We start from the raw sequence: 15,825 nt of genomic DNA, 5'->3' as shown, positions 1-15,825 counted from the left end.
TTTAAGAGGTTTGCAATTTGTGCAACATGCCTACAGTTTAAAGCTCTGCCTCTAAAATAGAATCACATGTTCCAGACTGTTCCATATTTGGAAAATTGTTTAAAAATAACAATTTAGGCAAAAATTGAGACAGTAGAATAGATCATTTACATAATATAAAGTGTTTCTTCATGGGTGTTGCAATTTTACGTTTTTGGTAAATGAAGTAAATCATGCTCTGGTTGTGCACACAGTTAAATACTATGTTTTGGTCATTAAAATAATTTTAATTACAGTTAATTATTTAATGAATCAATTTTATATAATTTCAACAGATTATGTCCGAATTACAATATGAATACTTGTTGGCCTCTGAACCTCTGAATCTGGGACAGGCCAAAATCCGTAAGTGAGAGGGGGAGATTAATTCTATCCAATTATCACAAGTCATATCCAGCATGTACGTTCACAATGTGTGCAGATTTAATTTGTGACACGATCATATTTACCCAGCATACCGAGGGTATTTATATTTCATGGTCATGCCTGGTGCACTGTGACAAGAATGGGCATGTGTGGTTAAAATGCTTTTGATGTTAGAGTGGGCAGCCTGGGTAAAAATGTCATAGGCAGCACTAAGTGATCATAGAGCCCATGCTGTGATCCGGCCCACATCTTCTCCAGTCTCATTTAATTAACCTGAGACAAAGGCGAGAGAGAAGGAGGCGAGGAAGAGGACTGCAGTCTCTGCCATCTGTCTAGATCAGTAGCTCGCAACCAGGGGGCCGGAGCTCACTAGGGGACTTCAGCAAACCTTTCAAGGGGGCCACAGGAAGACTTAAAATGCAGTATTGTTTTAAAGACAATAACTTAATTTCAAATACTAAAATAACAAATACATACTTATGTAAAATATTTGTGTGTTTAGTATTTAAAGGGATAGTTCACTTAAAAATGAAAATTGTGTCATTGACTACTCGCCTTGATGTCGGTTCAAACCCGTAAGTTTGTTCATCTTCAGAACACAAATGTAGATATTTTTATTAAATCCAAGAGCTTTTTGACACACACAACACTGACACATTCACTGCAAAAAATATCTTACTTGGTACTTTTGTCTTGTTTCTAGTGAAAATATCTAAAAATTCTTAGATTAATATGCATTTACTAGATAAGCAATATGACATAAGATATTTAGCCTTGTTTTCAGGGGAAAAAACTAAATTAAGTGCAGTTTCCTTAAAATAAGTAAAATTATCTGCCAGTGGGGTAAGTAAAATACTCTTGTTTTAATAATTTTACTTGTTTCCAGGGGAAAAAAACTAAATTAAATGTATTTTGCTTAAAACAAGACTAAATATCTTGTCTTTTTGCTTACACAACACCCCTTTAATTTTTTTAAATAAAACATCACATTAAAAGTCTGATGACAAATTTGTGACCAATGAAATTTGAGGTGGGTGTGGTTTTGACCTTTCTTCCTGGGGTAGAACAGTCCTTTTTGTGACCATAGGTGGCTTGAGCACACTGCTAGCAGAAGGTAAGATAAACTTCACCTCTTAACATGTTTAAATTTAAATATGTTTGTTTTAAAAATATCTGTGATGTGCATTAATATGTGAAAAATCATATTTGATTGAGTAAAAACAGTTTTTGTCTTTATTTATATACTAAAATTGTAGTTCCCCTTCAGTCGTTTCACTACGACGTTACATATGGGAACTCGCTTGAGAGTCCAATCATCTCTGAGCCTTATTCAAAAGGCCAATGAAAATTGGCGAGAGGCATTTGCATGCCAAGCCACTCCCCCGTACATATGGGTATATAAGATGGCGGCATGCAGCCAGTCATTCAGATTTTTGCTTCAGAGCCTTCATGCTCGAGCCGCTACAAAAGAAGAGTTCCTGCGAGTTTGCTCTCCCGCTGGCGTGCTGCCGATCGAAAAGAGCAAATACCTAAAAGAGTGTTTTGGCAGCCACCAACGGGATCCTGTGGGCGGCCGTTTTCACGGCCATTTAAAGCCTCCTCCACTCCAGCGAGCAAGCCCCATTTAGTGCACAGTGTAGTGCACCGGGACTGAAAGAGCAATTTCTCACAGCTATGTAAAACGATCTTTTCAGAATGGTTTTCCGGCCGTGCGCTGCTGGATGTGGCAGTTTCCTCACCTCTGAGGACGGACATGAACACTGCCTCACATGCCTGGGCCGAGAGCATGCTGAGGCAGCGTTCACGGATGGTTCGTATGTTCACTGTGAACGCATGACCATGGTCACGTTGAAGAACCGCCGCTCCTTTGCTAGGCTGCGAGGGGGACTTACGAGTCACCGTGCAGAACGTGCCGCCAGCTCCCAAAGCCCCGCGACCTTCTCCACCCCAGCATGGCCCCGTCGAGTGGCCAGAGCAGTACGCTTCCCCACAGCCTGGGCTGAGCATCTCCTTTGGCGCTCCACAAGAGGAAGAGATGTCTGTCGCAACATCAGAGGGAGAGTCTGACGGTGAAGCCTGACATGGACATCTGACATGGACGCTGAACTCTGTGCTATGCTCCTCCGAGCCGCCAGGGGGATTGGCCTGGAGGTGCCTCACGCGCCGCTGGCCGATTCCTCTAGGCCTGCTGGACAGGCTGCTTCCGCCCTGCACACCATGGCCACTTTACAGGTCTACCAGGCGCAGGCATTAAAACAACTACACAAGGGTGGTCCTGATCAAGAAGTGATGCAGGAACTCCGTGCCGCCACCGACTTGGTCACGGCACGGTCTCTTGGTCAGGTGATGTCCACGGCCGTGGTCCAGGAGCGACATCTATGGCTCAGTCTGGCGCAGATGGCAGACGCCGACAAAGCTTGCTTTCTCGATGCTCCCATGTTGAGGACTTTGCCCAGCAGTTCTCGGCAGTCCAGAAGCAGACGGAGGCCCCCCCCCCCAGGCTGCCCCACCGTGGTCACGTCGGTCAACGTTCCCTCGATACCCCTGGCGACTAGGCTGGGAGCCTGGCTTCAGCTTCCCAGCCCCTCGCGGTGGTTGATACGGACGGTATGTCCTGGATCCTGGATATCCTGGATCTCAGAGCCCTGAATCGGTCCCTTCTCAGGCTGCCGTTCAAGATGCTCACGACGAAGCGCATGTTAACATGCATTCGTTCCCAGGATTGGTTTGCAGCCATCGACCTGAAGGACGCGTGCTTTCACGTCTCGATCCTTCCTCGTCACAGACCCTTTCTACGGTTTGCCTTCGAAGTATCAGTACAAAGTGCTTCCATTTGGCCTGTCCCTCTCTCCCCGCGTCTTCACGAAAGTCGCGGAGGCAGCCCTGACCCCTCTTTGGCAGTCGGGCTTTCGCATCCTCAACTATCTCGACGACTTTCTTCTCATAGCTCACTCGCGAGACCTTTTATTCGAACAGAGGGACCTGGTGCTTCAGCACCTCAGCCATCTGGGCCTTCAGGTCAGGATTGCAATGCCAGGTGTCCAGGCATATCGTGATTTACACGGATGCCTCCACCATGGGTTGGGGTGCTGTATGCAACGGGCAAGCAGCATCGGGCTCTTGGACAGGACCTCGACTGCAGTGGCACATCAGTTGCCTCGAGTTGTTGGCTGTGCTTCTCTGAAGCAGCTCTTTGTCTGCTTCAGAGGTCAGCAGAAAGGGAATGCTGTCTCCAAACAGAGGTTGGCCCATTGGGTGGTGGAAGCCATCTCCCTGTCTTATTTATATCAGGGAGAGCCATGCCCCTTAGGTGTTCGTGCCAACTCCACTAGGAGTGTTGCCTCATCCTATGCGTTGGCTCATGGTGCCTCACTAGCAGATATCTGTAGAGCTGCCGGCTGGGCGACACCTAATACCTTCGCTAGGTTCTACAACCTCTGCGTAGAGGCCGTATCCTCCCGTGTCTTAACATAAAGACTTCAGGTGAGCGGGAGGACGGCTGGTGTCAGCTTGCTGCACCATTCCCACGTGGATCCGTGCGCCATTTTCCCAGAATGTTCCCTCCGGCGAACCCTGGGTCCTCCATGCTCCGCAGTCAGGCCTAGATGCAGAGTAGTCCCTGACCGCGATCCTGCCTGGGTCTCCTTCACCCCGCAGGTTGTGGCTATATTTTTATATATTTTTATATTTTTATGTTTCCCTTGTGTATCCCTAAGAAGCTTTGTGGATATATTGAATTATTCTCATTTCCACATGTGAAGATCTCATGTGCTCTGCCCCCCCAACCCATGCTTCAGTACATCTGGCATCCCTGTGGGGCCCCCTCTACTGGCCCCCAGGGTGTTGGGAAGGTTACGTTACAATTATGTTACAAGGTCATGTCCGCCTGTCAGCACGTGGGGTTGTACGTAACGCGGCGTCTGGGTCGTGGCCTGTTCCATAGGGTCTGTTCCCATATGTAACGTCGTAGTGAAACGACTGAAGGGGAACGTCTAGGTTACGAAGGTAACCCTCGTTCCCTGAAGGAGGGAACAGAGACGTTACATCCCCTGCCACGACCCTGGCGTCGCGCTGACGCCGGCTCGATCCGGCTCCTCAGCAAAAACCTGAATGACTGGCTGCATGCCGCCATCTTATATACCCGTATGTACGGGGGAGTGGCTTGGCATGCAAATGCCACTCGCCAATTTTCATTGGCCTTTTGAATAAGGCTCAGAGATGATTGGACTCTCAAGCGAGTTCCCATATGTAACGTCTCCGTTCCCTCCTTCAGGGAACGAGGGTTACCTTCGTAACCTAGACGTTTTTCTTTCGTTGCCTCAGGGCAACAGTATGCAGTTAGACCACTTTTGTTTAAACAAGAACATTCTTATGGATCAAAATGTGCAAGGATGCATAGTTTTCACCAAATTTATTTGTTTTGCACTAATGTATAATATTACTCACAGGAAATGGATGTACAAACATTTTATGGATGTAAAGACCAAGATTGAGCAGTTAGGCTCATTCCTTCTGACAGTGAGGACAGTGAGCTTGAGGAAAGTGACAGTGAGGAAGAGTGGACACCAGAATTGGATTTGAGGGAGCGTTAGAAGATCAGGATTTAGTCAGTAGAGCAACTTACTGTATGTAATAAATGTGTGGATGTGCTTGTGCATATGTGTGTCTGTGTGTGACCAAATGTCCCCACAAGGATAGGAATACCAGTAGATTTTGACCTTGTGGGAACATTTCTTAGGTCCCCATGAGGAAACAGGCTTATAAATCATACACAATGAGTTTTTTTAAGGAAGTAAAAGTGTGCACAATCTCCTGTGAGGGCTAGGTTTAGGTGTAGGGTAGGTTTAGGGCGATCGAAAGTACGGTTTGTACAGTATAAAAACCATTACGCCTATGGAATGTCCCCATAAAACATGTAAACCCAACATGTGTGTGTGTGTGCGTGCGTGTGTATGTGTGTTTGTTTTTGTGACATATCAGGACACAAATTGGTGTAATAACATGGGTATGACATAGGTATTACAAGGAGAGGGTGACTTATGAGGACATTGCCCATGTCCCCACTTTTCAAAAGGCTTATAAATCATACAGAATACGTTTTTTTGAGAATGTAAAGATATGCACAGTCTCCTGTGAGGGCTAGGTTTAGGTGTAGGGAAGGTGTAGGGTGACAGCAAATATCGTTTGTACAGTATAAAAACCATTACGTCTATGGAATGTCCCCACAATTCACAAAAACAAACAAGTGTGTGTGTGTGTGTGTGTGTGTGTGTGTGTGTGTGTGTGTGTGTCTGTGTCTGTGTCTGTGTCTGTGCGTGTGCATGCATAGGTGGGTAAATAGAGGTGACCAAGAGATGACCAATTGTAATGCTTGTGCTTCTTGGTTCCTTTTTAAAACAGTTGGCATGTCTAATGAGAATGAGTCTGTGGAGGAAGATGAAAATGATCATGATGATGATAATTCTCTGGAAGATGTTCCTTGCTTACCCCGCTGGAGAACACCCCACAATGCCAATCTCACTGAATATCCAGAATGGCTGGCCAGCCTTCCAACATCAGATGATATCATGTCCCCCTATGAATACTTCAAGATATTTTTCTCTGATGACATTCTTGAAGTAGTCGTAGAGCAGTCTAATTTATATGCCATTCAGTGTGACATCAACAAGCCCCTTAACCTCACTACTAAAGAACTGGAGCAGTTCATGGGTACAATTGTCTACATATCACCATTTATGGATGGTGTTTGTTTAAATAAAACTTGTTGACATTGTTGTTGTTAAAATAAAACTTTTTTCTAATGTTTTTCATTCTTGTTTATTCCTCATTTCATTAATTATATAATTCAGAAAACCTTGGTGTTTTAGTACCCTAATGGCATTTTGTTGCCCTGAGGCAACAAACCAAAATCTGGTGGGGGGGTTGGGGGGGCGCACATTTTATGATTGATGTATTATCAGGGACACCCAAGCTCCCAAAAAATAGGGTCAAATATTTTTTTTCATCCTAAAATAATAATTCATGCCATAGAGGGTTAGGAATATTTATATATTTTGACTTGAAACAAGACATCAGTGGTTCCATAGTTTTATGAAGCTACGAGAATGTTTGTTGTGTGCAAAGAAAACAAAAAATTACTTTATTCAACAATTTATTTTCTTCCATGTCAGTCTTCCATGTGCGTATAGAGAAGAATTGTTGAATAAAGTTATTTTTGTTTTCTTTATGTACAAAAAGTATTCTCATAGCTTCATAAAATTATGGTTGAACCACTGATGTCACATGGATTATTTTAACAATGTTCTTACTGGTTCTTCTGGGTCTTGAATGTGTCAGTTGCTGTTTATGGGTCAGAAAGCTCTCATATTTCATCAAAAATAGTTCAGTCTTAAAGGTTTGAAACGACATGAGAGTGAGTAATTATTGACAGAATTTTTATTTTTGGGTGAACTATCCCTTTAAGTTATTTTCATTTTACTTAAAGAAAAAAATATTAATGTATTTAAAAATATTTACCATAATAAATATTAAATTATATATTAAAATTTTAGCTAATTGAAGTTTAATAAATGCAATTATTTCATTCCTTAAAAAAAACAATCATGATTTTTTTTTTATTGAAAAACATGCAGAATCCAAATCTCAAATCTTCTGAAATCACAAAATAAATTCTAGTCAGTTATTTTTAATATATCAACACTAGTTTCTGTTAATGAATAGTCTGGAAACGGGTGCATAATTACAGCAGAAATACCAGATATAATCACTCCAAAAATGATTCGGACACTAGATATAATTGTTTTTTTTTTTTTAACTAGTTGCTGCAGGGCACTATTGTTCATTTATGTAATAGAGGATAGCAAAATAAAGTCAACTGTGACTAAAGCCAAAATTTTTCATACAGTGGACTACCAGTAAAATGTATATAAAAAAATAATTGGGACCAAAATTATTCAGACACGGAACGTGTTTTGTTTAAACAACAGACTGAACAAAATTAAGCATTTCTTAGTAACTGGTCAACAAATTATTGACAGTTGGGTAAATATTGTCATATTAACAGTTGTCTGAATTTTTGGTTGATTGTAATCCATTACATCTCTTACTGTCAAAGTTATCTGACATTGATGTTAATCAAGACGAATTTGTTCGGACACAGTTTAATCTAAATTCTTGTCATATTTTATTACCATTTTCTAAACTATAGCAAATAAACTGTGATAATGTGAGAAATGTTAAAGGTGTCTGAAAAATTTTAGCTTTGACTGTATATTGAATTGTGATTGAAACCTTCGAGTCAAAAAGTTTGAGAATCACTTGTCTATTAGGTTCTAAACTTTTAGGGTTCTTCTCTGTTGGGTTTCTAGGCTGTATGTGTGGTTGGTTAAAAGTATAAATGGTGAACAGTTTTTTTATTTAAAAATCAACTTTTCAATTTCATTGCCTGCCTACAGAACCCACACACATATAGACCATAGTCATGTCAGAGGCAGGACAGGGCTCTAGAGTATGGAGCTATATAGTCTGCTTGGAGGGGAAAAGCTACATCTTCCCTTCCTTTCAAAATGCTCAAGTGCCTGTCAAAACACCCTATAAATATTCATGAAAGTGGTAACATTTGGCAGAGCGAACTCTCACAGACACACTCACACGCGCAGGCTGTCTGACATTTGGGTGTGTTTGCAGACGGACGTGTGTCTGTTTGCATGGAAAGACATGAAAATCAATAGGTCGTAATTACACTGTTTGTGCTGGCGCTCTTCTCAGATGTGCATAATTAATTGGTACCGTCCTCGTTTGATTGGTGCCGGTACCGAAACTGGGTCAGTCTAGAACGACTTGACTGTTAAAGTCTTCCGGCTGGTTTCCCAGACAGAGATTAAGTCTAGTCCAAAAGGATTTTCTACAGAGAATCACAATCCACAGTACAATTTACTCCATGACAATCCTTCCCTGAAAAACTGCCCAGAAGAGTCATGACCATTCCTCGTCCTGCTAAAAAAAGTGCCGCTCCGTAAGTGAAATTAAAAAGAAGCTCAGAAAAAGAAACTCACGCCTCTTCCTTGTGAAATATTGTAAATATTAATTCAGTCATTTTATTTGTTGGCAAACAACTTTCACTGTTACAACAAATATTAGTTATGAGTTCATTCAGTTTAGAATGCATATGAAAAGAATAAATAATAATTTCATCGATATTGTAATAATAATAATATTGATGATAATAACAATAAAAAAGGTCTCAGTGCCGATCCCGTTGGTTTCCTGACGCTCTCTAAGATCCTACGTTTTTCTGATCTGTTGGAAAGTAAAAAATACAAAAACAAGACTGAATCACAGGAATAAATATGCAGTCAATTTTCTCAGGGTGGGTTAACAAGGGATAGATGTGCAAGCTACAGGGAGTCTCAGTTTGAGAACAAGTAAACAGTAGTTTCAGAAACCGACCTTTACAAGGTTGTTTCCATCTTCCAAACCACTCCATTAAAGTCCTATCCTTCTAGCCTGTTCGTTCACATGGTTGTTTTATATGTTTACACATGCTCCACACATGATTCGTAATCACCATTTCCCCAGTTCGGCTCGGACCCGTTCCAACTCGCCTTTCTTACTTTCATGATTAAGCTCTTGGAAACACTCGATATGTGAAATCGTCACAATAATAGACCATCTTTTAGCCTGAGAACATTTTTAGCTGTGTCAACACGTCTGACTGGAATTTCAATAAGCTGGAACTTGCATCCAAAGTACGATTTCAGCTTTTACACATACAAGATCAAGGGTAAACGCTCTAGAACTCATGATATATTCCAGCATCATTGGGATCTGCAATAGCTGTCAATCACACAACAGTCATTTCCCCAGAGTCTCTTGGTTATCATCGACACAGTGAGATTAGAATGACAAAGTGTTGCATTTGGAGAAAAAAAAGGAGGACGCCACGCCATCCTTCCAAACGAGAGAGAGAGTGTGTGTATGTAGATATGTATTTGTGTGTTTGTGCTGGGATAGTATTCTGGAGGACCAGCACAGCATTGTGGGATTGGTCTAGTCTACAAAAACACATACAAGGGGCAAAATATTTAAAAAACAGGAAACGCATACGATCATATGCAGTATCGGGAATCTGTACATTTTACATGGAAAACAGTTCCATTTCGTTGTAATTAGTGAAGATTACCTTTCCCATAACTGAGATTATTACAGAAAAATAAACATAAGAAAACAAGATGCGTCCTCAGTCGTTAAGAACAGATGCGCCTTTTGTGATTTCACGCTCAGAAAACGGTGCTAAACCAGACGAGAAGGAATGTGTGCAGCAGAGAATCAAGTCTAGAGAGTTGTGGGTAATGCAGTTCAGTACGACAGAAGAGTTCAAAAGTCTGGCTCGGTGGTCTCGTTATCATACACGGTCATCTAAAACGGCAGCTAGTTTTTCCGCAGTCTGTTTACAGGCTCGCCGCCGCGAGTTTCGAGGAGAATCAGACAGCCATTGGATGAAGGAGAGCTATGCAAATGATCCAGGGAGCAAACGTTTGTCCACGTCTCCGAATCCGAGTTTCACTCAGGAGATCGACGAGAAAAAAAAGTCCACAAGACCTGCCTACACGCGGTAGTCCTTGTTCTAGCATAGGAATGGGTTACTAGTTCTGGTTACTGGTTCTAACTGGAGCAGGATTTCGGTGACAGGATACTTGTATGTACTGGAATCGGGGGCTTATCTGGAATCAGTCTCTCTATCAGTGCAGTAGGTAGTGTATCCCATGCCTTGTGCATTGTGTCACACACACATAACCACACACGCCGAGTGAGAATGTGTGTGTGCGTCGGTGTCTATAGGCTGGTGACCAGCTGTGAGGGGTCTGGTGGCTGTTCTTCAGGCGACGAGTCTTCTTTCTCGGGTGGAGCGATGAACCCGTCACTGCCTCCACGTCCCATCTGATAGTAGCTCTCTAGTTCCTGTATGTGGTTCCTGGAGCCAAGGTTCGGCATGCTTTTGTAGTACACGTCGTCCGACTCCATTACAACGCCTTTGCCGTTGGCCAGGTGCAGCTCGCTGCCCTCTTCCTCCTCGCCGTCGTCCTCCTCATCGTCTTCGTCATCATGGAGACCGTTGATGAGGTCATCAGTGCCATGCGGGAGGTCAGTGAGCGTGGGCATGCTGGTATAGAGTGAGTCTCTGAGGGGCGAGTGCGTGTGCGTGCGAGGAGTGTGCGTGTGTGTATGAGAGGCGTGTGTGTCATTGGGGAGCAGCGGGAAGAAGCTCTCACTGTTCTCCTGCGGCAGGCGCCGATGGGCTGAAAACGTGTGCAAGGGGGCGTGGTTTTCCGGAGGGGGCGGTCTCGGTGGGAGGAGCGGCGCTTGTGACTCCTCCCTAATGAGCTCCAGACTTAACCCTCCCCCGTCGTCGTGTCGGTGAAACGCTCCGGGGTTGTCGAGCACCATGACGTCATCTTTGGCGATGGATGACGTCCCTGCAACCCCTCCGTTTGCCAGGTGGTTGTTGAGTTTGTTGGTCAAGGTCCCCTGGTGGGCTTTTCCCTGCCGCTCCTGAGTGTTCAGGTATGATGGAGCGTAGTTTGCCGTTAGCTCCTTCAAGATCTTTTTCTCAAGCGTTGTCGGCGGCTCGCTGCCACGAGAACTGTAGGTAAGGTAATCGCCTGCCGCCACACCATAGCTGTTGCCGTGGTTACCGTTAAGCGGCAGCGTGTCCATAACGCTGGAGTCCCGAGCGTTGTTGAGAATGCCTTCTGAAATGACAACAGAAACTCATTTGCAACATTGCGGTGCACACAGGAAATTCTTATATGTACAGTATTTATGATTGATGGTAATATGAATCAGTTCATATATGCGTCATGAGAGATGATATCAAATAGGATATTAACTTTTATCAAAAAGAAACAGATAAGGGATGCAGATTTAACAGGGGGAGGGAGACGAGGAGGGAACGGGAGGGTTGAGGAAGAGGAGAAGATTAAAGAAGAGAGAAGCAGAGGAGAATATATTATAAACGTGGAGCTGTTGTGAAAGTAAATGAATCATACTTGAATCTCTGTAGGAGGCTGCAGACCCGCATGAAAGGAGAGAGCGAGAAAGAGAAAGAGAGAGAGAGAGAGAGAGAGAGAGAGAGAGAGAATGATTACATACATAAATGCTTATGGAACATGTCCACAGAGAGAGAAAGAGAGAGAGAAAGAAGTATTATATTGGGCTCAGACTGTGACGGGCATTAGTGACTGAATGCTAACCTGCTGAGTTTAGGACAGATGCTAGGCTGAAGTGTTCTTATAGCACCAAATTATTAAACAGAACAGATGGACATAGAAACAACATAAACAAGCTCATTAAACAGACACAGGAAGTATGTATGCAGGATATCACTGCTAACTCTGTATTGTCTTGGGTGTGTGTGTAACAGTAGGAAATGTAACGCATTTCCCAAGGTAGCAAACAGGATGCAGAATAGTTGTTTGAATTTGAATTTAAGGAAGTTGAATTAAAATAGAATGGACATCAAAGAAATTCACCACTGTGTTCTTTTTTAGTTTTTTTTTATTTTAGACATTTTACATTCAGGTGTCATTAGTTAATGTATTAACTAACATGGACAAACAATGAACAATACATGTATTACACTAATTATTCATCTTTGTTAATCAGTAGTTCATTGTTAGTTCATGTTAGTTCACAGTGCTTTAATGTTAACAAGCACAACTTGTGATTTTAATAATGCAATGTAAATGTAGAATTAACATTACCTATTAAATTAACATTAACTCTTAGCTCATGTTAATTAATGTAGTTAACTAATGAACCTTATTGTAAAGTGTTACCCATTTTTCAAAATGAATCATCCATTAGGATGTACTCTATACACAAATGAGATAATGTAATAATGTTTCAAATTTACAACTATATGAAATAAACCCACTTTTTTAGTATTTTAGTACGCATTAAGTATTTTATAGACCATGTTGAATTTATTATTTCTTATTTATTTTTCTGTTAAGTCTGGGTTGGACAAAATTCAGAATTTTATTATTTGGGTCCCTTTATTAATTTGAAATGGAAATGTATTAAACTTTAATTCAATACACAATAGAACAATTTTTTAATAGAACAGTCTAACAATATACAATCATTATCAATAACAATTTTTAAATAAACATTACATTTGTTTAACAAGGCCTATTTATTTTCTGATATGTACAATACAAAAATATATTTTTTAGAGATGTTAATCAAGAGATTTTTTTTGTTAAAGTTTAATTTTCTTACACAGTAAAACTACGAAATCACGAATTGCTTTATAAATAGATACTGAATAAATAAAAAATTGGGGTATATTAGATAATTAAGGAACTTTTGATAAATACTTTTATGACAAGTTAATTTCTGAAATATATTCAGATAATATGTAAATAAAATTTTGGGATCAGTAAGATTTTTTATGTATTTTTAAAAAAGGTTAAAAAAAACTAGTAATATTGTGGAATATTATTTCAATGTAAAATAACTGTTTTCTATGTGAATATATTTTAAAATGTAATTTAAAGCTGAATTTTCAGAATCATTACTCTAGTCTTCAGCGTCACATGATTCTTTAGAAATCATTTTAATAGGCTGATTTATTATCAGTGTTGAAAACAGTGCTGTTGCTTACTTTTTTGTTGGAACCCCCTTTTTTCAATAAATAAGAAGTAAAAAAAACACATTTATTTAAAGCTGAAATCTTTTGTAACAATATAAACTACCATTTAATAGTTTGTGGTCTGTAAATTTGTATTCTTTTTTTAAACACATTTTATTAACCAAAGATGTGTTAAAATTGATCAAATTGTTCTTTTTAACTTTTTATTTATTAGAAAAAAAAATCATAGGTTCCAATAAAAAATTGTTGGAACATTGATAATAAATTAGCATATTAAAATGATTTCTGAAAGATCATGTGACACTGAAGACTGAAATAATGATTCAGCTTTGCATCACAGGAATAAATTCAATTTTAAAATATATTAAAATAGAAAACCAAAATTTTAAAATGCAATTATATTTCACAATATTACTGTTTTTCTGTATTTTTGATCAAATGAATGCAGCCTTGATGAGCATAAGAGAATTCTTTAAAAAATTAAAAAATAAAAACATTTCATCGATCCGAAACGTTCAGCAGTTACATAAACAAAAGGCAAATTGTAGCAGAATTTTAGCTTGACAGTGTAGTGTGAATATTTTTTCTCACGTCTCTTTATATGGTAAGGGGAAAAAAGATAAAGCCGTACAGTTTAAACAATAACAGAATTTTGCTTTTTTCAAGCAGTCATGTAAATTCTACAGTTCGCCACCCTGAGAGACAATTACCATCCAAAAAGTGCTTAGGTTTGAAAATGTGTATGTGAGAAGCAAACCTTGTGTGTTGAACATGTTGGCAGTAGGGTTATTGTACACAGCAGACTCTCCCAGTAGTGTGTTATAAGGATTAGTGCCATGAGGACGTAACAAAGCATTGGAGATGAGATGGTTAGCCATGGTACCTACAACACCCACAAACAAAGACAGAAAGAGAGAAAGGAAGAAAGAGAGACAGATATGGAGGCAGGAAGTTGAGAGAAGACAGAAGGAAGGAGCAACAAAGAGACAGAAAAAAAGATGTACAATAAACAGTTAGAATGGTGCCGACAAGGAGTCAGTAAACTTGTGTTTCAACAGCTTTAAACATCAGCATGTTAGTTCGGGTGGACAGGAATGTTAAACCTCCCATGTGGAGTGTAATATCAGTACAGAGCTCAGCATAGATGATGTTTATGTTGGACAGCTGTTGATGTTTGACATTTTGTCCTGCCAGTGTGACTTGATTGGGAGCGTTTTTCCATGGCTCTAATGTCGCTGGAAGACGTTTAAAAGCTCACATTCTTGTTTACACAGGATGGAGAAGACAAAGGAGCTCGGAGGAGCAAATCATATTAGCGCTTGGACATGACAGAGGCAGGCAGGGTTTGAGAATGAGCAGAACATGAGCACATACACAGATGTCTGATCCATTTGGACTCTAGGGTCAGAAAATTGGAGGGCTTTCCTGTTGCGTTCCACATTTTTCTGCAATTTTTTTTTCTTACTCTCATTAAACAAACACACACTCCTACGATTCTTTATCTATAAGCACTTTTGGCCTTGGAAACGCTGTTAAAACACTTCCTAGTTTGTCATTTGTCTAATAACAATGTCCAACAGTGGACATACATGCCTTAAGAGAATTCGGCAGTTTTTCCAAATGTGTATTGTTTAATAGAATTCTATCGTGTGAATACCTGTGATGGAAATTACATTTTCAACCTTTTTGGAATAAACCAACTGACTCATATCTTTTAATAAGATTTTATATATGTAACTCCGGACCTGATCTTAAGTAGCATGGGCGTATTTGTAGAAAAATACATTGTATGGGTCAAAATGATCATTTTTTCTTTTATGCCAAAAACTTATTAGGATATTAAGTAAAGATCATGTTCCATGACGATATTTTGTAAATTTCGTATCGCAAATATGTCAAAACTTAATTTTTGAGCAATAATATGCATTGCTAACAACTTTAAAGGCGATTTTCTCAGTATTTTGATTTTTTTGCATCCTCAGATTCTCAGATATTCAAATAGTTGTATCTCAGCCAAATATTGTCCTATCCTAATAAACCATACATCAATGGAAAGCTTATTTATTCTTATTTTAAGCTTATAAAAATGACACTTATTATTGGTTTTGTGGTCCAGGGTCACACATTGTAAACACACACACACACACACACACACACACACACACACACACACACACACACACACACACAAACCTTTTCAGATTTTTCAAAACAACAAAATAACAGCTCGATGTGAAATCATGCACACTTGAAGTATTCTGTTCATATTCATCTTTTCTTTTTTGTTTTCTTTACATGTTACATTCAAGCATGCTCTTCACTGACAATTTTGTGGCCTTGGTAAACAAGTACACTAACTTTTGAAACACGTTTATTAATGGTAAAAATATTGGTTATGATAGGGACAGCTGAGGGACAGCTGCTGTATAAAAGTGAATACTGAAATGGTTGATCTTTATACAGTTCTTTGCTTAGACTGTCATAGTTTTGTAAAATGCAATGACTCATTTTTTATGAGAATTATCTTATACTAATTAATTAGGATTAAACGTCTGGATCAAGGACAAGGGTAAAATAATGAAATGTTAGACTTTAAAGCATTTAAGAAGCAAAAATAAATTATGAAAGCCTGATAAAACGATAAAACCATTCATATAATAAAACGAAAAATAAATGCTGAAATTTGGTTTAACTTTTTTAAGTGTTAAAATGCTAAAATATTGTCCATGCCACAAATAAGTGCCAATAGTTGAAAAAAAAATAAC

The 15,825-nt window shown here is 39.9% G+C and overlaps 1 protein-coding gene across 1 annotated transcript in view; it reads right to left on the bottom strand.

Annotated features, from left to right (window-relative positions):
* Positions 1-8,476: 8,476 nt before the first annotated feature.
* adgrl3.1 (adhesion G protein-coupled receptor L3.1) overlaps positions 8,477-15,825 on the bottom strand; it is a 134,709-nt gene continuing 127,360 nt past the window's right edge. Inside the window, exons 19-21 of the mRNA XM_073842645.1 lie at positions 13,818-14,049; positions 11,454-11,471; positions 8,477-11,156 (exon numbers count right to left, since the gene is read on the bottom strand). Of these exons, the coding sequence (XP_073698746.1) occupies positions 10,240-11,156; positions 11,454-11,471; positions 13,818-14,049 (1,167 nt within the window). The 3' untranslated portion in view covers positions 8,477-10,239. The remainder of the gene's footprint in view (positions 11,157-11,453; positions 11,472-13,817; positions 14,050-15,825) is intronic.

The sequence above is a fragment of the Garra rufa genome, chromosome 6 (genome assembly GCF_049309525.1).
Source record: "Garra rufa chromosome 6, GarRuf1.0, whole genome shotgun sequence".
NCBI lineage: Eukaryota > Metazoa > Chordata > Actinopteri > Cypriniformes > Cyprinidae > Garra > Garra rufa.
This window is presented reverse-complemented; position numbering and strand designations above follow the sequence as displayed.